Source organism: Chenopodium album, chromosome 6, assembly GCF_948465745.1.
Source record: "Chenopodium album chromosome 6, dcCheAlbu1.1, whole genome shotgun sequence".
In the NCBI taxonomy this organism is placed as follows: domain Eukaryota; kingdom Viridiplantae; phylum Streptophyta; class Magnoliopsida; order Caryophyllales; family Amaranthaceae; genus Chenopodium; species Chenopodium album.
The window spans coordinates 16,522,772-16,545,417 of record NC_137839.1 but is presented as its reverse complement, the minus strand read 5'-3'; the positions used below and the strand labels follow the sequence as shown (position 1 = coordinate 16,545,417).

At 35.4% G+C, this 22,646-nt stretch overlaps 1 protein-coding gene across 1 annotated transcript; it reads right to left on the bottom strand.

Moving 5' to 3' along the window:
* Positions 1 to 21,230: 21,230 nt before the first annotated feature.
* LOC145636736 (putative LRR receptor-like serine/threonine-protein kinase At3g47570) lies at positions 21,231 to 22,182 on the bottom strand. Its single transcript, XM_081688291.1, has 2 exons — positions 21,346 to 22,182; positions 21,231 to 21,263 (listed from the first exon to the last, which is right to left on the bottom strand). Exons 1-2 carry the CDS (start codon positions 22,180 to 22,182, stop codon positions 21,231 to 21,233), a joined length of 870 nt encoding a protein of 289 aa, XP_081544417.1.
* Between the last annotated feature and the right edge of the window lie 464 nt (positions 22,183 to 22,646).

Genomic DNA, 22,646 nt, shown 5'->3' with positions numbered 1-22,646 from the left:
AATCAAAGCCTTAATCCCAAAAGTGGGGTCGGCTAACATGAACCAAATTTGATTATTCCGTGTAGTCATCAACATAAATCTTTCTCCTCCATCCCTTACGATCCAAAACTTCATCCTCACGTAAATCCATGCACTTCATATCCTTCCTCACTCCTTCCAACCAAGTCATCTTTGGTCTCCCTCTTCCTCGTTTAATCCCTCCATGGTCCCACTCTTCCACTCTTCGCACCGGTGCACCCTCGGGTCTCCGTCTTACATGTCCAAACCAACGCAGACGATTTTCCCTTAATTTATCTACAATGCCCGCCACACCTACTTTCTTGCGAATAACCTCATTTCTGATTCTATCTCTTAAAGTGTTTCCACACATCCACCTTAACATGCGCATTTCCGTAACCTCCATCTTTTTAATATGCTCTTTCTTAGAAGCCCAACATTCTGTACCATAGAGCAACACTGGTCTTATGGCAGTCCTGTAGAATTTTCCCTTCAACTTTAAGGGAATGCTGCGGTCGCATAGCACTCCCGTGGCCGCTCTCCATTTAAGCCACCCTGACTTAATCCTGTGGGTCACGTCTTGATCAATGTCACCATTCTTCTGGATGATCGACCCTAGGTACTTAAAACATTCACTCATGGTCAAATCCTTTCCATCCAAACTCACCACTTCATTGCTTGTCCCCCTCTGAGTGCCAAAACGACATACCAAATATTCAGTCTTACTCCGACTTAGCTTAAACCCTCTAGATTCCAACCTTTGCCTCCATTGCTCCAACTTGACATTAACCCCATCCTTAGTCTCATCCACCAAAACGATATCATCTGCGAACAGCATACACCATGGAACCTCATCTTGAATTGGTCTAGTTAATTCGTCTAGAACCGTTGCAAAAAGAAAAGGGCTTAATGCAGACCCTTGATGCAATCCGATTGTAATAGGGAAATCTTTTGTCAACCCTCCGCATGTCCTCACATTTGTTGACACATCCCGATACATATCCTTAACTAGGTCTACATACCTTCGTGGGATACCTTTCTTCAACATTGCCCACCAAAGTATCTCTCTTGGCACCTTGTCATATGCCTTCTCTAAATCAATAAAGACCATATGAAGATCTTTCTTCTTTACCCTATAAAACTCCATCATTTGTCTTATCAAATGGATTGCCTCCATAGTAGATCTCCCAGGCATAAAACCAAATTGGTTATCTGAAATGCTTGTGCATGCCCTCAACCTTTGTTCAATCACCCTTTCCCACAACTTCATAGTATGGCTCATAAGCTTAATTCCTCGATAGTTAGAACAATCTTGAGCGTCTCCTTTGTTTTTATAAACCGGGACCAAGGTGCTCTTCCTCCAATCTTGTGGGATCCTTGTAGCCGTCCATATCTTGTTGAAAAGGTTTGTTAACCAATCAATACCAATCTTACCCAAACACCTCCACACCTTAACATGCGTCAATTTTGTTGATCATGATTTGATGATAAGCATTATGGATTAGTTGATCATGATTTGATGTTTGAGTGCCTTGAAACCTTAACATGCGTCAATTTTGTCCAACTACTTGTGAATATAGTGCTTGACTAGTTGATTTGGTTAGGAAATGTGTGATAGTTCCATTTTTCCTGGTATGTCAATGAATTTGAGTATTGGTTTGCAACTACTAGTAATGTTTATATGATTCATTATTATGCACATTGTGGAGGACGAAGGCATTTGTTCTTTTAGGTAGCCTCCAGATATTGTAGATACATTTGTTCCCTTCTTGCTACCCATGTTGTTGCCTTGACTTTTTATTGTTTATTAGCCACATTACAAGCCTATTTTGCCCCATTGGTTACTAGTCCCAAGCTTGGCTTGGGGGAGCTATTAGTGAGTGAGGTGAGGGAGTTTGTAGTGTGCTATTTATTTGCACAATTTGGGTGGGATTTTGAGAAGTAGTTTTGTTGATTGTTCATGTTTATTTTTGATGAGTTTGAGAGTTATATTTTCTTGAAAAAATAAAGCATGATATTATGAAAAAAAAAAAGAGAAGTTCAAAGAAAAAAAAAATGTGAAAAAATAAGCGAACTTCAAAAGAAAAAAAATGTTCAAATGTTCTAGTTGGAGGTTTGTAAAGAATAATTTTGATACCTCAATGGAAAAATTTCAAGTTTGGAAAATAAAGTTTGTTTATTCACTCTATTACTCCATTATTATATCTTATGAGTGAAATTGTAAGAGTTGGGTTTATTTATTATGATTGGAGTATATTTGGTTGATGTTAGAGTTGGTTATGTAGGAGATGTTGATCATTATTTATTTTTGATCATGAGTTTTATTAGGATATTTCTCCCTTAAGCATAGCTTTTCTCTCACGTATTTCCAAATTTATCCTACCCTTTACCTTAGCCTTACATTACAAGCTTTAAAGACCTTCCGACCTTTGTGCATAGAACTGTATGAATGTGAAAGTGTTGCTTATCAATGCAAGTTATGATTTGGCATATTTCGAGTCGACTAGTAGGATTGAGCGTTCATTGTTTTTATACACACGAGAGTGTGAGTTGGGAGGGCATTGTTCACAATAAAGGGGTGGTTGGAGAGCGATCGAGTACATCTTTTACTCACCACATAAATGAGAGTCGAGTGTGTGAGCACTAGTCTTGAATTCTATATGCTCTTGTGGTTTGCTCTGTTTGACAATTGTTAGGGAAGAAAGGTAATTGGATGGATTTGATTGGTTGACTCTGAAGCGTGTTTATTTGATTTACCCTGGATCGTTTGTGCTTGATTTTTTTTACCTTTAGGGGTGAAGCATATTTATTGATTCATTGATGAGATCTTTGCTTAGGGACAAGCAAAGGTTTGGCTTGGGGGAGTTTGATGTATTCATTTTATATAGTATTTTACCCCCGTCCCTTGGTCATAATTAGTAGTGTTTTTGGCTCTTTAGAGCCACTTTTATTACTAATTGGTGTTTTCTAGTGTTTTCGTAGATTTGGTTGACTTTTGCAGGGATTTATGCTTTTGGAGTATTTTCCCGAGATATTTTGGAGCAATCACGAGCACTGGAGAAGCACGACCAGATTTTATAGCCCAGGGCCGGTTGGAGCCATCGAACCGGTGATTAAGGGCTTGGTAGAGGTGATACCGGGGCGTTTGGACCGAGTATTCAAGACCCAAAGAAGAAACCCAGATTGGCCTGAAGAATTGGAGCCCAATCGAAGTCCAAATATTGGCCCAAATGATCCGCCCGGCCAAAAAGGCTGGCGCCCGGAGGCGCGCCCGGCCGGGCGGGAGGAGCGCCCGGTGACGCGCCCGGCCGGGCGTGAGATTGTTGTTAGAGGTGAAAAAAAGGCGCGCCCGATCGGGCGGTGCCTCGCCCGATCGGGCGCGTGTTTATTTAGGAGACAATTAGAGTCGTTTTAATTTGTTTTAGTTTAGGATTTTTGTACGGAGTATAAATACTCCTCCGTAATACGATTTTAGCACGACTTCTTCTTCTCTTAATCCTTTCTCTTAGACTTTCTCTCTCTACTTAGTTTTCTCTCTCTTAATCTCTCTCTAAACCTTTGTTCTTATTTCTTTGATTAATTCCAGATTTACTTTGGTGACGATTTCTCTTCCCTTAATCTTAGTTATTTATTTTATTCCTTTGATCATGATTTATTTTATTGCTTTGCTTAGTTTATATTTAATTATGTGTGAGTAGTTTAATTTCTAGGGTTTATGGGGATCTAATAAATAATATGAAGGGGTAAATTTATTGTTGTTATTTATCAATGCTAGATTAATTTCCTATTGATTGATTTAATGCTCTGTGACTAGATTATGCCTATCTTTTATGCATGAGTTTGACAATATTGATTCAAGAATCGAGAGATGAGAATTAATGTTTAGGTCTAGTTTCAATAGGCAAGTTAATTTATAAATGGTTAAGTCAAGATTCGTGAGATGAGATTTAATACCGGTAATTTAATTGTGTGATTGTAATAAGTAGCGAGAGCCCTTTACAATTTGATTAATTGATGCATTGATGATTGACTATTATTGATTGTTGGTATTGCATGATGATTTCTTATTGGATTGTTTTAATGTTTTACAATTGCGGCTTGTAAAAGTATAGCAATATTAAATTGATGAATCGAGCAGATGTTAATTTGATATTAAAGGCTATTTTCAATAAGAACTTAGATCTAGTAAATTGCGAGAGCCTGTTAGGTCTATGTTGGTTAATAAATTGCGAGAGCCTGTTAATCATGTTATTTATGCAATGTCAATAATTGATTACCCTATTTTACCCCGGAATATTATTTATTGGTGAACCTATGCCCTAGATCCTTTTATATATTATTTTCTCCCTTTTCCTACTCTTTTTAGTTTAGTTTCATATTCAACTTTTAATATTGGTTACTTAAATAATTTAGATTATAATATTTAATTAGGAGTAAAAAGACTTGTTTCCCTGTGGAGATCGACCCTACTTCCCTATCTACTTTAGTTAGTGAATTAGGTAATTATTTTTTATTAGGGGATACGACTTTACCCTATCAGTTATTCACAATAGAAGAAGAGTTCCCTAACAGGAACTGAGTTCCCTAACAGGAACGTTCCCTAACAGGAACCTGAAGATGGCTGACTAAGATCTTTGGAGGAACTTAGTAAGCGTGGAGCCCAAGTAATCCTACCAGATCAAGAGCGCAGCGCAGCAATGTTTTAGTTAAGATTTTATCTTCTAGATTCATTGTTAAATATGTTAAGTAGGATATGCATGGAATTTATTAGAGGCGTGACAAGATAGCTTGGCAAATTAATTAAAATCGGAAAAGATAAAAGATAGAAATTGAAAAAGATTTTAACTTAAATGTTTATTTCTTAAAATCAGTTTGTTGAAAAGATATTATGCTTTTTAACTTAATATCTCTATCTTATTTTCTAAAAAGATTTTCTTCTAAAAGATTTACTTAAAAACCGTGTTTTAAGATAAGTTAAGTTTAACTTATTTATCTTTATGAAAACCTACTTTCTATACGAGTCATGCTTGTATAAATAGTAGAGAACGAAATGAGTTAAGGTTTTTGTGAGTTTTATGCGTGAAGAATTACAGAGCTTTAATTGTGTAAGTTTGCCAAGCTTATAATCTTGTCATATTAGTTTCGGGTTTCATGCATAGCTTGCCTATCATATACTAGGTGTTAATTCTTGTATTTGGTTTGGGTTATTTGGGTGAGAGTATCTTGTTATTATTGCATATAGGAGAAAGCTTCTGGTGAGAAGGGGAAGATTGTACTTGGGGAGTACGAGAGAGTCGAAGTGTGGGACTTAGACTGGGTAGAACAGGGTGTTGTTCTGTAGAGAGTTTGTTTAGGAACTTGAGAGTATGGACTTAATTATAATAGGTTGTAACTTGGTGTTTGCCCTATTATAGTGAAAGTGATTGTGTTTGAATCCCTAAGGTAGGGTCGAGGTTTTACTTCTAGTTGGGCACTAGAAGGTTTCCTCGTAAAATACTGTGTGCTTTACAAGTTCTTGTTTTATTCAGTTTTATATTTAGAAAAGTAGTCACTAGGAACTCATCTACAATTCACCCCCCCTCTTGTAGAGTTCGTCTCAACTAACAATTGGTATCAGAGCAAGGTTCTCACGTGTTTGCAGATAACTTTGCTGAGTAAGTTCCTGGAGAGATGAATTACAAGGAGAAACTAGAAGAAGGGTACTCAACCCAACGTCCACCTATGTTCAATGGTAAGTTCTATGCCTACTGGAATAACAGGATGGAGATTTTCATCAAGGCTGAAAATTACCAGGTTTGGCGTGTTATTGAAGCTGGTGATTTTGAAATAAATCAAACCAATGACAAACATGAGGTAGTTTCTAAATCCATTTCTGATTATGATAAGGAAGATTATCAAAAACTTGAACTGAATGCTTTAGCAATAAAGTATTTACACTGTGGACTTGGACCTCATGAACATAATCGTATCATGGGATGCAAGTCTGCTAAACAGATTTGGGATTTACTACAGGTAACTCATGAAGGTACTAATGAGGTAAAACGATCCAAAATTGATTTATTAATGTCTAGATATGAGAGGTTTGAAATGCAATCTAAAGAAACCATAGAGGAGATGTTTACTAGATTTAATGATATTATTAATGAACTGAACTCCCTTGGCAAACATATTCCTATTGATGAACAGGAAAGGAAAATCTTAAGAAGCCTACCACAAGATGAACGCTGGAGATCCAAGGTGCCTGCCATGCAGGAAGCTAAGGACTTTACCAAGTTCAACATGGAACAACTAGCTGGGTCATTGATGACACATGAACTTCATCTGAGTTCCAACACTGAAAATTCAAGAAATAAGGGTTTGGCTCTCAAGGCTCAAGACTATGAAGAATCAGAAGTTGATGAGGAAGAAATGGCTTTGCTAGTAAGGAAGTTTAAGAAAATGATGAACAATAGGAAGTTTGATAGGAACAAGAAGTTCACAAGTTCCAGAAACACAACGTGTTTTAAGTGTGGGTCAAAGGATCACTTTATCAAAGATTGTCCTGTTCAGGATGGAGAGAAAGGAAAGACTAAAGGCAAGGAGCAATCCAAAGAGTCAAGAGTCTACAAGCCTTACTTCACCAAGGACAATTTCAAGAAAGCCATGCTAGCTACCTGGGGAGATACAGATTCAGAAGAAGAAGAGGACCAACCTTTAGAAGAGACTGCTCATCTGTGTCTGATGGCAAAAACTGATGAAGCTGCCAAACTAAAGGAGCTAGAATATGAGGTATGGTACTCTTACAATGGTTTAAAACATCTGTCTAAAGAGAATCTAATAAATGCTGTTCTGGAAATTCAAGAAGATTTAAAGGAATTACATAGATCCAAACAGCAAAGTGATAAAGCTTTAGCAACTTACAAAGAGAACAGTGAATGGGTTGATAACATGAATTTTGACATTCAATATAGGTTCATTAGTCTTTTCGATGATAATAAAATTTTAAAAGAAACTATTAAAAATCTGAAACATGATAATATACTTCTAAATGTGGAATTATCTTTACTAAAGCTCAGTGTAGATACTCCTAACTCTGAAGTTCCTCCACTTACTGAATATCCGAACTTTGAAAAACTAAAATATGATTTGGAAGATCTAAAAACGGATAAAGCACGTCTTGAGGGGGAACTTGAGAGAGCTAGGAAAGGTAAACAATCAATAGAGTATAGAGTTCCTGATTGAATCACTAAAGCTCAGACCAAGAGAACTGAAGGTTTAGGTTTTAAGAAGAAGTTCCAGAAAGAAAAGAAGTATGTTAATTTGCCTAGTAGTATTGTTTGTTATTTCTGTGGCAATACTGGACATAAGCAGGTTAAATGTCCTAAGAAAGAGAAGTGCACTCAGAAGAATGTCAAACATGTAGAACAAATCTGGGTTAAGAAAAATGAATCAACTCCTGTTACACAGAAACCCAAGGAAACCTGGGTTCCTGACTCTAACGTTTAATTCTTCTTGCAGGTTCCAGTGAGGGGGAACAACACTTGGTACCGCGACAGTGGTTGTTTTAAACACATGACTGGAGATAAAACTAGATTTCTCTCACTGGATGCCTACTATGGTGGAACTGTGACCTTTGGCGACAATATGAAAGGAGATATAATTGCTATTGGAAAAATAGGAAGGTCACGTTCCCATGCTATTGATAATGTATTTTTAGTCGAGGGTCTCAAACACAATTTGTTAAGTATTTCACAGTTTTGTGACAAAGGTAATTCTGTTAGCTTTACTTCAAATAAGTGTAGAATCATCCACAATGACACTGGGAACATTATTTTAGAAGGAACTCAGAAAGGGAACACATATGTTGTGGATCTTAACGTGGTTCCTAACAGCAGTTTAACATGTCTTAGTGTTATTGAGGATGATCCTCTGTTATGGCACAAGAGATTTGGTCATGCAAGCTTTTCTTTACTTGATAAACTAAGATCTAAGAACTTAGTGGAAGGACTTCCTTGCATTAAGTTTTTGTATGACAAAGTGTGTGAAGCTTGTGCTAAAGGTAAACAGACCCGAATTTCCTTTAAGTCCAAAAAGATGGTAAGTACCAAAAGGCCTTTGGAACTCATTCATATGGATCTCTGTGGTCCAATGAGGATTCAAAGCAGAAGTAGTAAGAAATATGTAATGGTTATTGTTGATGATTTTTCAAGGTTCACTTGGGTTTTCTTTCTTGTAAGCAAGGATGAAACGTTTGATGAGTTTGTTGCTTTTGTAAAGAAAGAACAGAGAAGGACAGGTAATCACTTGATTCATCTAAGATCAGATCATGGAACAGAATTTGAAAACTCCAAATTTGATGAATTCTGTAATGAATATGGTATGGATCACAACTTCTCTGCCCCAAGAACTCCACAACAAAATGGAGTGGTGGAACGCAAGAGTAGGAGTCTTGAAGATATGGCGAGGACAATGCTGATATCAAGCAGACTGCCTAGGAACTTCTGGGCAGAAGCAATAAACACAGCATGTTATATACTCAATAGAGTATCTGTTAGAGCCATCACAAACAAAACTCCGTATGAACTTATGAAAGGGAGAAAACCTAATATTTCTTACTTTAGATCTTTTGGTTGCAAATGTTTTGTTCATAATAATGGTAAAAGGAACTTGGGAAAGTTTGATGAACGTAGTGATGAGGCAGTATTCCTAGGATATGCTTCAAACAGTAAAGCCTACAGAGTTTATAATAAAAGAACAATGTGTGTTGAGGAGTCTGTACATATTATATTTGATGAGACTGAACAATTGGTTGATGTACAGGATTGTGATGATGATTTCGAGATTGGACTTGTGCGCAAGCAGAATCCAGAGGAGGAACCAGCATCACTGCAGAAGCAGCAAGTTGAAATTGCAGATGTAACGAATCCTGAAGCAAATGCTGAACCAGAGTTGGAGAATGCACCAGGAACTCCACTTCAAGAACAGACCGAAAATTATAATGAAGGACAACAAGTGGAAACTCCTAAAGAAGTTCAACCTGAGATCCAGAATCAAGTTCCTACAGAAGAACCAGTCAACAATAATGAAGAAAGATTGTATCCAATCAAAGATTTCACTCCAAGGCCCTGGAAACATCAGAAATCTCATCCAGTAGATGCAATCATGAGTGACATAACCAAAGGAACTCAAACCAGATCTCAGCTTAGGAACTTCTGTGCATTCAATGCTTTCCTTTCTTCCATGGAACCTAAAAACTATGTTAAGGCCTTGACTGACGCTAACTGGATTAATGCTATGCAAGCTGAACTAAATGAATTTGAAAGAAATAAAGTTTGGCATCTGGAACCTAGACCAAAAGACAAGAAGTCCATTGGACTAAAATGGGTGTTCAGGAACAAACTAGATGAACATGGTATTATTGTCAGGAACAAAGCAAGACTAGTTGTACAAGGTTTCAATTAGCAAGAAGGAATAGACTATGAAGAAACATTTGCACCTGTAGCCAGGTTAGAAGCTATTTGTTTACTTATTGCTTTTGCTGCATATATGGGATTTAGGTTGTACCAGATGGATGTCAAATGTGCATTCTTAAATGGGTACTTAAATGAGGAAGTCTATGTGGAACAGCCTCCTGGGTTTGAAAATCCAGAGTTCCCAAACCATGTCTATAAGCTTGACAAGGCTCTTTATGGGTGAAAGCAAGCTCCTAGAGCATGGTATGAAAAATTATCTAAGTTCCTTTTGGCTAATGGTTTTAAACGTGGTAAAATTGATAAAACATTGTTTTTAAAGTCAAATGGAACTGATATCTTAGTTGTACAAATTTATGTTGATGATATTTTATTTGGTGCAACTAATGAATCTTTGTGCAAGTACTTTGCTGACCTTATGAGTGGAGAATTTAAAATGAGCATGGCTGGAGAATTAAATTTCTTTCTTGGTTTGCAAATTAAGCAAACTGAAGAGGGAATTATGATTCATCAGCAAAAATATATTAAGGAACTAATCAAGAAATACAAGTTGGAAAATGCCAAAACCAATAATACTCCTATGGGAATTGCTACTAGATTGGATGAAGATCCATCTAGAACTTGCATAGACAAATCTATGTATCGAGGTATGATAGGCTCACTACTTTACTTAACAGCTAGTAGACCTGACATATCTTTTAGTGTAGGTCTGTGTGCCAGGTTCCAAGCAAATCCAAAGGAGTCTCACCTGACAGCAGTAAAAAGAATCCTTAGATACTTGAAAGGAACTGACGATTTGAGTCTCTTCTACCCTAGAAGTGATTCTTTTGATTTAAATAGTTTTACTAACGCTGACTATGCAGGTGATTTGGTAAATAGGAAAAGCACTTCAGGTATGGTACAATTTTTAGGACCTTGCTTAGTTTCTTGGGGTTCCAAGAAGCAAAACACAGTTGCTTTATCTACATCTAAAGCTGAATATGTGGCAGCAGCAGCGTGTTGTTCACAAGTTCTATGGATAAAACAACAGGTCAGAGATTTTGGTATTATTTTTAAATGTGTACCTATTTATTGTGATAACACAAGTGCTATATGTATTTCTAAGGATCCAGTTCAACACTCAAAGGTAAAACATATCCACATTAGGCATCACTTTCTAAAAGATAATGTGGAGCAAGGGAATATTAAGTTAGAATTTTGTCAAACTGAAAATCAAATCGTAGATATTCTAACCAAGCCCTTGATCAGAGAAAGGTTTGAGAAATTGAGACTGGAACTTGGGATGATCAAGCTGAAGTACTAGCCTCTGAAGTTCCAAGATATGGCAGAGTCAAAAATAATGTAAATAAAGCAAAAAGAGCATTTAACACAACTTTGGTGTGCTAAACATAGCTGAAGTGTCACCGTTGTTAATTACTGAAGGTAAGTTCATTAAAACGCTCAATTAATTTCGCTAGTAGTAATGTACATTGTATATGTGTAGAAAGCGTGTTCCAATTGCGTATTTGTGAACAGTGATATTGTTTTGAAAGTTAAATGAATTTAGAAAGAAATTGATTTTGGTAAATACATCCTGCGTGTTTTATTTTTGGAAAATTAATTGAATTTGTTCAATTAATGACTTCTCAGTAAACTTATTAAATTCCTTACACCGCTTCATTAAATATAAAAGGCACCCACAACCACCTTACATCATCACGCTGTCAAAATCATTTACTCCACTGTGAAAACCTTCTACACTATTCTACAACACTCTTGAAGAAGAAACCATGGCCATAATCACCTCACTAAGCTCGTCTGAAAATTCCCACCATAACCAAACCTCTGAACAAGAAGAAGTTTCATCACTTCTGATTGTCTCAAATTCCGAAACACAAATCATTAACCCACCATCTTCCACCATGCAAAACCCTAACCCCGAACAATTGGAAAACATCACCAAGTCAGTTCTTGACAAATTGAGAGAATGGAAGGCGAAGAAAGGTCAAGAAAAGTCATTGGAGGATCACATTGAGGAAGTTGAGGAGTTTGCTCGCAATTTGGAAGAGGAGGGTTCCGAAAAGGAGAAATCAGAGGACGAGGAAGAAATTGATCAAGCTGAGCTTGAAGTGCAAGCTGATAGGTATGTTGTTAGTCATCGTATTGATTTAGATTGGTGTAGGAGTGATAGGTTTCTTGAATTTATTGATTTAATTAAGTTCCAAGGCTTGGAGTATCTGTTGGTTAAAGTTTCTAATAATTTGATGTATCCGAGTGCTATGACTGAATTCTGTGAAAATTTCGAAGCAAAATTAGGAATTATAACAAGTAAGGTTGGTAAAATTAACATTGAATTAGATGTGGAAACTCTGAGTAAAATTTTGAGGACACCCATGGAAGGGTATGAGACTTACATTAAGGGTAAGTCAAGTGTCAAAGTTGGAAATTACTTAAGTGGAGACATAGTTGAAGCCCTAGGAGGAAAAAGGGGGAAGAACATTATTAGTCATAATGATCTAAGTCCTTTAAATAAACTGCTATTCAATCTTGTTAAGAAAACCATCTTACCAAGAACTGCAAAGAAGGGTGAAGCTTGTTTGATGGACATGGCTGTAATCTTTTGTCTGTCAAGGAGGATTAAAATTAATTTTCCCTCACTTATGTATCAGCATTTAGCTCATTGTGTTCCAAGTGGAACAAAAGTAGGTTATGGTGCTATTTTGTCAACTGTTTTTGAGAGTTTGGGTGTGAAGCTTAAAGGGAAGTATGTTGGCTTGGATGAGAAGCCAGAGAATGTGATTGATGGGGATACTCTGGTAGGTTTAAGTCTGGAGGTTGTTCAAGGAAAAATTCAAAAACTAGAGAAGAAAGAAGAGAAGGCTGAAAAATCAACAGGGAAGAGAAAACAAAAGGAAGTGAGTGACAAACCTGTTAGGAAGAGCAGGAGGCTATCTGCAAGTGCTCTGCCTCAGACCAGCATGGAGAAGCCCTTAGAGTTGGATACTGATGATAAGGTGCTCAAAGGTCAAGTGGCTGAGTTGGTTGACAGAATGGAGAGGGTTGAAATTCAAGCCAAAGAGTCTGCTGGCAAGTCTCAGTTCCAGAAGTTGGAAAAACAAGTGCAGGAGCAGGTGAAGGCACTAAAAGAATTGAAGAAATCAGTGCAAGCACAGGACAAGGTTCTGAAGGAACAAGAGGAGCAGTTCCATCAGAAACTGGAGAGTCTTGAGAAAAGGTTGGAAGCTCTCATTGCACAGCAGAAGGCAGACATCAAGCAGATTCTGGACCTATTGCAGACCTAGCCACTTCCTTTCTAGCTTTCCTAAATAGCCTATCCTAACTTCTTAGCAGTCATGAACATTTTCTGTTTGTTTTAAATGTTTAAAATATGTTGGTTTGTAATAATTTTAGCAGGATGTTAACTTCTTTTGATTTGAATGAATGCTTTTGGAACTGCCTATACATATGTACATTTGTCTATTATGAATGCTTAAACAGGAGAGTGGAATTTTCCTAAGGGAAGTTAGCAGCGCTGCCTTCAGTTTCCCACACTCGATGAATTGCTTGTGGGGCTGTGGGTAGATGCTTAATAAACTTGAAAAAGCAGGACTTTTTGATAATGCCAAAAGGGGGAAAAGAAGAAGCAAACATGGAGGCTGAAGTTGTTCTGGGTTCCAGTTGAGAAAGTATCAGAACTTTCTTCTGATATGATGCTTATAGTTTAGTTTACTTTCTGTCTTAGTTATTTCTGTTTTAGTTTTTGTTGTGTGTTTATTTTCTGTCTTTTATTCAAAAATACAAAAATACGACCTTCTATTTGTTTTAACTTTCTCAAAGAGTTTGCTTAAGTTTGTCATCATTAAAAAGGGGGAAATTGTTGATGTTTAAAGGTTTTGATGATGAGGAACTTAAACTACAGCAAACTCATCTCATAAAGGTTTTTCAAGTGTTTGTTTAGCTAAGGTGAAATAGATCTTGGAGATGGAAGAAGTAGCTGATGCTAGGAAGACTTGAAGAAGTTCTTTATCCAGAAAGTTATTCACAATAGAAGAAGAGTTCCCTAACAGGAACTGAGTTCCCTAACAGGAACGTTCCCTAACAGGAACCTGAAGATGGTTGACTAAGATCTTTGGAGGAACTTAGTAAGCGTGGAGCCCAAGTAATCCTACCAGATCAAGAGCGCAGCGCAGCAATGTTTTAGTTAAGATTTTATCTTCTAGATTCATTGTTAAATATGTTAAGTAGGATATGCATGGAATTTATTAGAGGCGTGACGAGATAGCTTGGCAAATAAATTAAAATCGGAAAAGATAAAAGATAGAAATTGAAAAAGATTTTAACTTAAATGTTTATTTCTTAAAATCAGTTTGTTGAAAAGATATTATGCTTTTTAACTTAATATATCTATCTTATTTTCTGAAAAGATTTTCTTCTAAAAGATTTACAAAAACCGTGTTTTAAGATAAGTTAAGTTTAACTTATTTATGTTTATGAAAACCTACTTTCTATACGAGTCATGCTTGTATAAATAGTAGAGAACGAAATGAGTTAAGGTTTTTGTGAGTTTTATGCGTGAAGAATTACAGAGCTTTAATTGTGTAAGTTTGAAAAGCTTATAATCTTGTCATATTAGTTTCGGGTTTCATGCATAGCTTGCCTATCATATACTAGGTGTTAATTCTTGTATTTGGTTTGGGTTATTTGGGTGAGAGTATCTTGTTATTATTGCATATAGAGAAAGCTTCTGGTGAGAAGGGGAAGATTGTACTTGGGGAGTACGAGAGAGTCTAAGTGTGGGACTTAGACTGGGTAGAACAGGGTGTTGTTCTGTAGAGAGTTTGTTTAGGAACTTGAGAGTATGGACTTAATTATAATAGGTTGTAACTTGGTGTTTGCCCTATTATAGTGAAAGTGTTTGTGTTTGAAATCCCTAAGGTAGGGTCGAGGTTTTACTTCTAGTTGGGCACTAGAAGGTTTCCTCGTAAAATACTGTGTGCTTTACAAGTTCTTGTTTTATTCAGTTTTATATTTAGAAAAGTAGTCACTAGGAACTCATCTACAATTCACCCCCCCTCTTGTAGAGTTCGTCTCAACTAACAAGTTCATCCCTTCATTTCCCTTCTCTTCCTTTCCCTCCATTTCCTTCAATCCAAACAAAGTGTAAGTGTTGCAAATTGTATTAACAAATGGATAAAATTGGAAACGGGTTACTAACCTGGATTTTTAGTTGAGTTTAACTCAACAAGGTGCCGAGCTGAGTTTGAGACCTGTGAAGAATTAAGAAGTGTAATTGCAAAAAGAATGGCAATAAGAAAAATAATCTTGGAAGAGGCCATTTTAATCGGCTATTTTGAGCTATAAAAAAAGCTTGCTTTTGATTTTGGTTTTGATATTCGGATGAGAATACCAAAATTACAAAGGACATGTATTTAAGGGGTACTAGACAGAGAAAACTATTCTGTTTAATTTCTTCGTAATTACGTACCTATCTTCGTATCAAATTAGTCATAAACATAGTTATCATGAATCAATTTATATTGTCAAAGTATGTTTTTCAACAATTGAAATGTCACACCTGCTACAAGAATGCCCGTCAAACAATCAAGTATCCATACTAGTGATTCAACCGTATTTAACGTGTTGGAGGTCTTCCTATTGTCTTTTAATTAAATTGTACCCAAACTGTTTCATCCTTCCACGCACTACCACTAAACATTAACACTAATCTTTAGTGGTACCGAGATGATTGACGGTGAGATCGGAGTTTGCAAGAGACGATTGACAGTGTAACTTTGAAGGTGTCGAGAATCGATGGAATTGGGTGGTTTAGGAGTTGCGATGTATTGAGATAGGAACATATATTGTGATATGATATTATGAGAATAATATCATATGACATATTCTTGTGAAAAGATATGTGATATATTGTGATAGATTTTAGGAAGTTAAGATATTTAAGAATATTAGGATTAAGAATTCTTATTGTCTATGTATATTGTAATGTGGTCGAATATTATGAATGAGAAAATACAATGAGAGACATATTTTCCCCAATATTTAACACGATGACAAGGGGGAGCTGGGGGTTCAGCCTAGCGCCGACGCCAGAGAGGGGATCTTGGTAGGCGTGGCTGGAGTTGGGGGATTGGACTTGCGGGCAGGGGTGGCAGGGGGAAGAAGTGGTGTGGGTAGGGTTTTGTTAAAAAGGGTATTTTAGGCATTTCTTTTTTCCCTCCATTTTATTTTATTTTATTTTGAGGAACTTTTCCCTCCATTTTAAAACATTAACCATGGTTAATATTTCCTTAAAATGTTTAATTAATGTTGTCACTGAATTAGTTTTACAAATTATAAATTACCAAAGATAATTTGATATTTTAGTGTTTATTACTATTGAAAATTAAAAAAATAAAAAATTTAAAAAAACCGGATTAGTACCATTGCAAAATTTCCTAATCTAATCTATATAAATAAAGTAGGCATTTTTGGAGAGCATTGGGAGCGCCACATAAGAAAAGGTATATTTTCGACCAATTAAAAATTAGATTTCTATTTTATTTTAGAATTAAAAAAATCACTCGCCACCTAAACAAAAGTGACGAATGAAATTTTAAATTTTTGCCACGTAGGTAAAAACGACGAATAGTAATTTATTAGGATTTTAATTATTTAAGAACACTAAATTTTATCATTTTTATTTGTTACAAAACTAAAAATTATCTTTAGATATTAGGATTTATATTATTTAAAAAACTAAAAATTATATTTTTGATATTTAAAAAATTGAAATTATCATTTGATGTTATGATATTTTCATACAAAATTTTTAAAACTTATAATGCAAGAAAACAATTAAGATATCACCAAAAAAATATTTATATACAAAATGTATATGAAAATTCGTGCATTGCACGCCACATAAGCAAAAGTAATATTTTGACCAATGAAAAATTAGAATTATATATTAATTTAGAATTTATATTTTCAGTTGCCATTTAAAAAAAAATTAACAAATGAAATTTGAGAATTGAAAACAAAAAAATAGTAATTTAAGATTTAAATAATGAAAAAAAAACAAAAATTATCTATTATATTATCTTTTACATTAGGATTTTTATTATTTTAACAAATATTTAGAAATTAAAAAATATATTTTGATTTAATGTTTTTATCTAATTATCCGATGAATGAGATAATATTTATTTCAATTTATAAATTCAAGTTCTATATACGTGAAATTTGAATAAGAATAATTTAAAACTTAACAAAATATTTTATCTTAAATTAATGTTAAAATAATAGAATAGAAAATAAAAACAAAAAATATTAAGAAATTACAAAAAAAAAATATATATATATATATACAAAAATGAAATATTTAAAAACCGTGCATCGCACGGGCTTACATCTAGTATAAATTTATTGGCAGCAATTTGTAGATTTTGCCAAAATTTCTGCCAAAATATCTTGACCCGAGGCAAAAACATTAAGGGTCCAGATATTCTTCCAAATAGAACAGGAGTTGGTGGAAGCCACCTCCTCACCTCGCCACGCATCATCAAACAAAGCCCAATAAGCTGACTTCACATTATACTCTCCCTATTTTCTCAAAACCCCAACAAAAATAATCACATGGTAGCCGATTACTAATAGGAATACTACGAATCCTATCCACCTCAAAAGGTAAAAAAGACTTGGGGCAGTAAATCCATCTTCCAGCAACAATTCTCCGAATCGATCAATCACTCACTTTCATCTTCGTACTAAACCCACCTCGAGGTGAAATAACCCGAAGTGATTGAGTACCAGGAACCCTCTTTAATTTTCCCCTCTTTAATTTCAAGCAAACTTCTCGGATTTTTTAAGCAACCTACAAGCTTGTTACCAAGTAGAGCCCAATTAAACAATTTGAAATCTCGGAACCCCAGGAAACCATCACACTTCGGCTTGCACAACTTCTTCCATGTGTTAGGAAATCGGGATCGAAAGCAAGCTATAATTAACAACAATTCCAAAGAACAATAAAAGACAACACAAAGCAATTTATGGGTAACTTTGTTACCCTTCTCAAAAACAATCTCATCACTATTGAATTTGAGCTACAAAACCACAATTACAAACACTCTTAATGAGCTCACAAGCTCTCTAGTTATGCACTCACATGCTACTAACTACAACTACTCACTCTCTTATGTTTTTACTCAGATCGAAACCTTAGAGTAAGAAGTATATCATCCCACTTCTACTTGTATTATTTATACAAGTAGTATGCTATAATTTATATAACACACTATCAAGCTTGGCTTATTCTACAAGCCAACTACAAAGTGTACAAAGCATGCTACCACAAAAGCAACCAAGTCAACACTTGACTTATTCTACACACTATCTTGCTTGGCTTATTCCACACGCTACCAATTGTTTGTCTTATTTAACGAGCTATCCTATTTTAATTTTTTTTTTTTTTTTTTTTTTTTTTTTTTTTTTTTTTTTTTTTTTTTTTGTGAAAGAGGGCCAATCCTGTTTATTCAGCTATCCTACTAAACTAATGTTAGTTGTGACTAGTGAGTCTTGAACACAAATACACAATACCATGCTAAATTGCCAACCCATGAAACTAATAAAACTTTGTTTCTTTCTTTTCTTTTCTTTTCATACATCCAATTCATATAATGCCCCAATTGAATTTTCATTGTTGTAGTAAAGGTAATCTTCACAATCTCCCTCATTTTTTCATTTAATTTTAGGGTTTATTTTCTTGGTTTTTTGCGCTAGAGTTTAAGAATTTTGGTGCTTTAAGTATTCAATTGCAGAGTAATTATAGAGTGTTAGTTTTTTAAATAAAATTTTGCTGACATTAGCTTCTCTTGAATGAACAATTGTAAAAGATGTTTTAAATTTGTGTGTTTTCATTCAGTTTTCCCAGAATTTTTGATATTTTGCTTATTAGTTGAATATTAAGGGCTGCAATTTTCATATAAGATGTTGAAGTCTTGAAGAATATAAATTTTTTATGACAAATCAATCCAACTTTAATTACATTGAATAAATCAAATTGGGATGAACAAAGAAGAGTAGTATTTCGGATAGCTTGGGTAATGCAATCATATCTATTTCATATAACTGTTATGAATTAGATTGGCTAAAATACATGATGTTATTTCATATAGCTGGGATATAATAGATACAACAATTTTCGTATAACTGGGTAATAGGGATACCTATTTCATGTAGCAGTTATAAAACAAGGGGTATTTCTTCATATGGGCTATCCGAAATTTTTATACTAGCGCATTGAATCCCTTAAGATAATCTTTTTTGATCAGTAATGTTGAAAAATACTACTAATTCGTTTAAGGTAGGAGTACAATGAAGTTCAGCAAATGTACAATGAATGATACGATGTACAATAAAGTTCAGCAATTAAGCAAATTCTTCATTAAATATCCAAGTTTACATACAAATATTACAGTACCTCATAGTTGGAACTTTATAAATGGTACTTTCCAATGACATTAATCGTAATTGTTGGTTACTCTGGCCTACCTGCAATTGAAATATCACAAAAAAGGAGAGAAATATATCAACATAAGGTTAAAAATACAAGTATGAAAGTAATTGTCATTTTAAACTTTAATTGAGAAGATCTAACCATCCTCCATATTCTTTAATTTAAGCAAGTTTTCATGAATTATGAGAGGATCATAAGAAGTGAAACCAGTCTTGAGCACAAACTAGCGCTTCTACCACATGGGGCTGCAAAATAGTTTGAGGTTGTTTCTTCAATTTTCGGCTTAAAACCAGAGTCCTTTATTCATGTCTTTTGCTCATTTATTTCTGTATTGCTTTTGAACACACATTATATGACACTTTTTCTATAAAAGCTGAATCATGAAGCTATAAAACTTAGGCTGATTAAGGGTCTAGCTCAAGCTGTTTTAGTAGCTTTTAATGATTCAATATTGGCTGTCAAGGGTTTGTTATCGAAAGAGCTGTATAAAGAATAAGTATTAAGCAAAAGCATCCAAATTTCTACTCTGTATGCTATTATAGGGAAGACCAAAATGGATATCTATGTGATTTCTTATGAAACTTTAACTACATCAATTCAGTTGCACTCCTTCATTGAAAAGAAAGTTATTGTTGACAAATGTTGTGTGCTATTTACAATATTATTCTACACTGCAAACTTTTTTTTTCCATATTCTAATTCTTTGAGTATTATCCAAAATAGATGGATGCCTACTGACTTTATCAAAGACCCATAAGAGCTAAGAAAATGGCATCATCCCCAAGTTTAGCTAAGAGCTAAATTTGGGAGTTCTGAAATTCTGCATCCCGTACATGAATTCTCTTTTGCTTTTAAGGATTTTGGTCTATGCACATGCTTTGGCTTAAATAATTAGGAGGTAAGTACACTGTTATGTAGTCTCATCCTTCTCTGGATGTTATACATTATGATTCCTTTGAGTACTTATTTTACCTTTTGAAATCGATATAATATGTAGGAGGTTTTAGTCCTGATACGAGAAAGGTTTGAGAAAGACAAGGAAGAAGTAGACTACGATTTAGCTGTTTTGCAGCAGATTTAGTTGGTCTTTTAGAAAAGGATACAGAAAATCATCCTGGATGGCAAGAAACTATTGAGGACTTATTGATCTTGGCTCAGAGTTGTGGTAAGACATTACGATACGAGTTCTGGGACCAGTGTGAAAGCATAGTTCAGGAATTGGATGACAGGATTCTGGAGTTGCCTCCAGGTACTCTGAAACAGCTTCATATATGGATGCTATTTATACTCACGCGATGTACCAGATTGTTGCAATTTTACAAGGAAAGTGGATAAGCTGAGGATGGACATGCCCTTCAGCTGTGCCAATCAACTATCTTGCAGTTTGCAGAAAAAGGTTAAGTTCTGTTTCTGTAATGCTTGTTCCATGATTAGTTGGTGTTGAACCATCCCCTAATATTATTTATCTTTGATTTAATTTTATTTAGTTGGTATTTTTGGCTCATATAGCCAAAAGTGTGGATAATGAACTAAATGACTAACTGATTGAACTGAGTGATTAATAATAAAATAAGTTTGAAAGGAACAGTCCTTCCTTTATAAATTCATTCTTTTTATACATTGATAATCATACTAGATTACAAACTAGACGAAAACATGGATTTTAACTATATTACATAATCTTAATCAAGAAGCTTATTTCTGATTATTGATAGATTTGCAACTACATTACTCATGTCCAACCTTTCTTGTGGCACTTCAGCTGAGCAAGAAAGTGCTACAACAAGTACAGAAGTTAAGGCCTCCAACATCACACTCTTGTGCGTCTCATCCTCTTTGTCTATGTCTTCTATTAGAGTATGATCTACAATCATCTCGATCTCTTCAGGTATAGCGTTTTTCACAAAGCTATGTAGGCTCAAGCCGCCTTTGAACTTGTCATTAGTAGGCCTCATTCCTGTAAACATTTCGAGTAAAAGAATCCCGAAGCTATAGACATCGCCAATGGTAGACACCTCATTTCCCACACCATACTCTGCTTTCAGATCATGCCTCAAATATTAGTACTATGAAAACATAGAATTTATGAGCAAATAATAATAAGAACACCAATTAAGTTGAGTTATTACCTGGAGGTGTGTAACCAATAGTTCCTCTAACTCCAACAGAGCTGTACTGGTTTGCATGACTACTTTTGATGCCTTCAAGGAGGATCTTGGCTAGCCCAAAGTCGCCGACATGAGCAACCAATTCATCATCAAGGAGGATATTGCTCGGTTTCAAGTCACAATGAACTATAGGGGCACCACATTGATGGTGAAGGTAATCTAAGGATAATGCAACATCAACTGCAATATCAAGTCTTTCGCGAAAATCCAAGGTTCTCGATGTTTTATATGTACTTTCAACCTTATCTATTGCTTGTGATAGATGCAACCAATTTTCCAAACTTCCATTCACCATGTACTCATAGACTAATACCTTAAAATCTCTACCTTGATGATCAACACTTGAGCAAGCTGTTATCACCTTCAGAAGATTTCGATGTCTAATGTTTCGAAGGACCTCACATTCAGCAATGAAACTCTTTGAAGCACCACGATATTCAAGGTTAAATATCTTGATGGCAACAGTTGATCCATCACTCTCTAGAATTCCCTTGTACACAACCCCGAATGTACCACTGCCAATCAAATTTTCCGCAGAAAATCCATTTGTAGCATGAAACAGAGTTTGGTATGATAAATTTGGAAAATTTTCCGTGCCATTGAAAGGTGTAGGCTCCTGAATCCTCTTTCTCTTGCAGAATATATACACAAACACAAGTGAAGCTAGCAGAAAAATGACTCCAAAAAATGCAGAAAGAATCGCGACTGTCAATTTTTTCCTCTGCACTGAACTTCTTTTCTGACTGTTTTGGCAGCGGGGTAACTTCAGTTCAGGTATGCCTCCGCAGATCCTACTATTACCATCGACTAAAATATTAGTTGCATTGCTAAACACTCCGCCAATGGGTACTTTACCTTCAAGGTTATTGTGTGATATATTCAGCCATCGCAACTGCAAACTTTCTAGAAACTGTGGGATCGGACCTGACAAATTGTTGTATGACAAATCGAGTTCAATGAGACCCTCTAATGAGTGCAATGCATCAGGAATAGCTCCATGGAACTTGTTTTTTGCTAGGTACAGGTACTCTAGCGCGACACAACTACTGATAGAGTTTGGTAACTCACCAGACAGCATGTTGCTCGAGAGTAGAAGGGTCTGAAGATTAGTTAGTTGTCTAACTTCATCAGGTAGAGAACCAACTAGTTTGTTTTTGGATAAATCCACTTGGACTGACAAGGAGGGGAGGTTAAATAGTTCTAAGGGTATTTTGCCAGTAAGGTTGTTATTAGCAAGATATAATGATGTTAGTGATGTACAATTTCCCAGACTCGAAGGTATTTGGCCTTGAATTTGATTATTAGCTAGGTAACAGGCTGACAACCTAGTTAAGTTTCCGATTGAAGGTGGAATGACCCCAGTTAGATGGTTGTTATGCAAATACAAGTTGTAGAGATTTTGGAGCTTGGTTATGTTTTGGGGTATGACCCCAGAAAGATTGTTATCATAAACCGAAAAAATTTGCAATTTCAATAAGTTTTCGATGCACATTGGAATTTCACCATATATGTGGTTTTGATCTAAAAACAAGTAAGTAAGCA

Excerpts from the sequence above, each read along its gene's own strand:
- LOC145636736 (XM_081688291.1), bottom strand. The coding sequence starts at position 22,182 with ATGCTGTCTGGTGAGTTACCAAACTCTATCAGTAGTTGTGTCGCGCTA. Across the intron at positions 21,264-21,345 it reads TATCACAAGCAATAGATAAG|ATTACCTTCACCATCAATGT; the intron begins GTTGAAAGTACA and ends CATTATCCTTAG.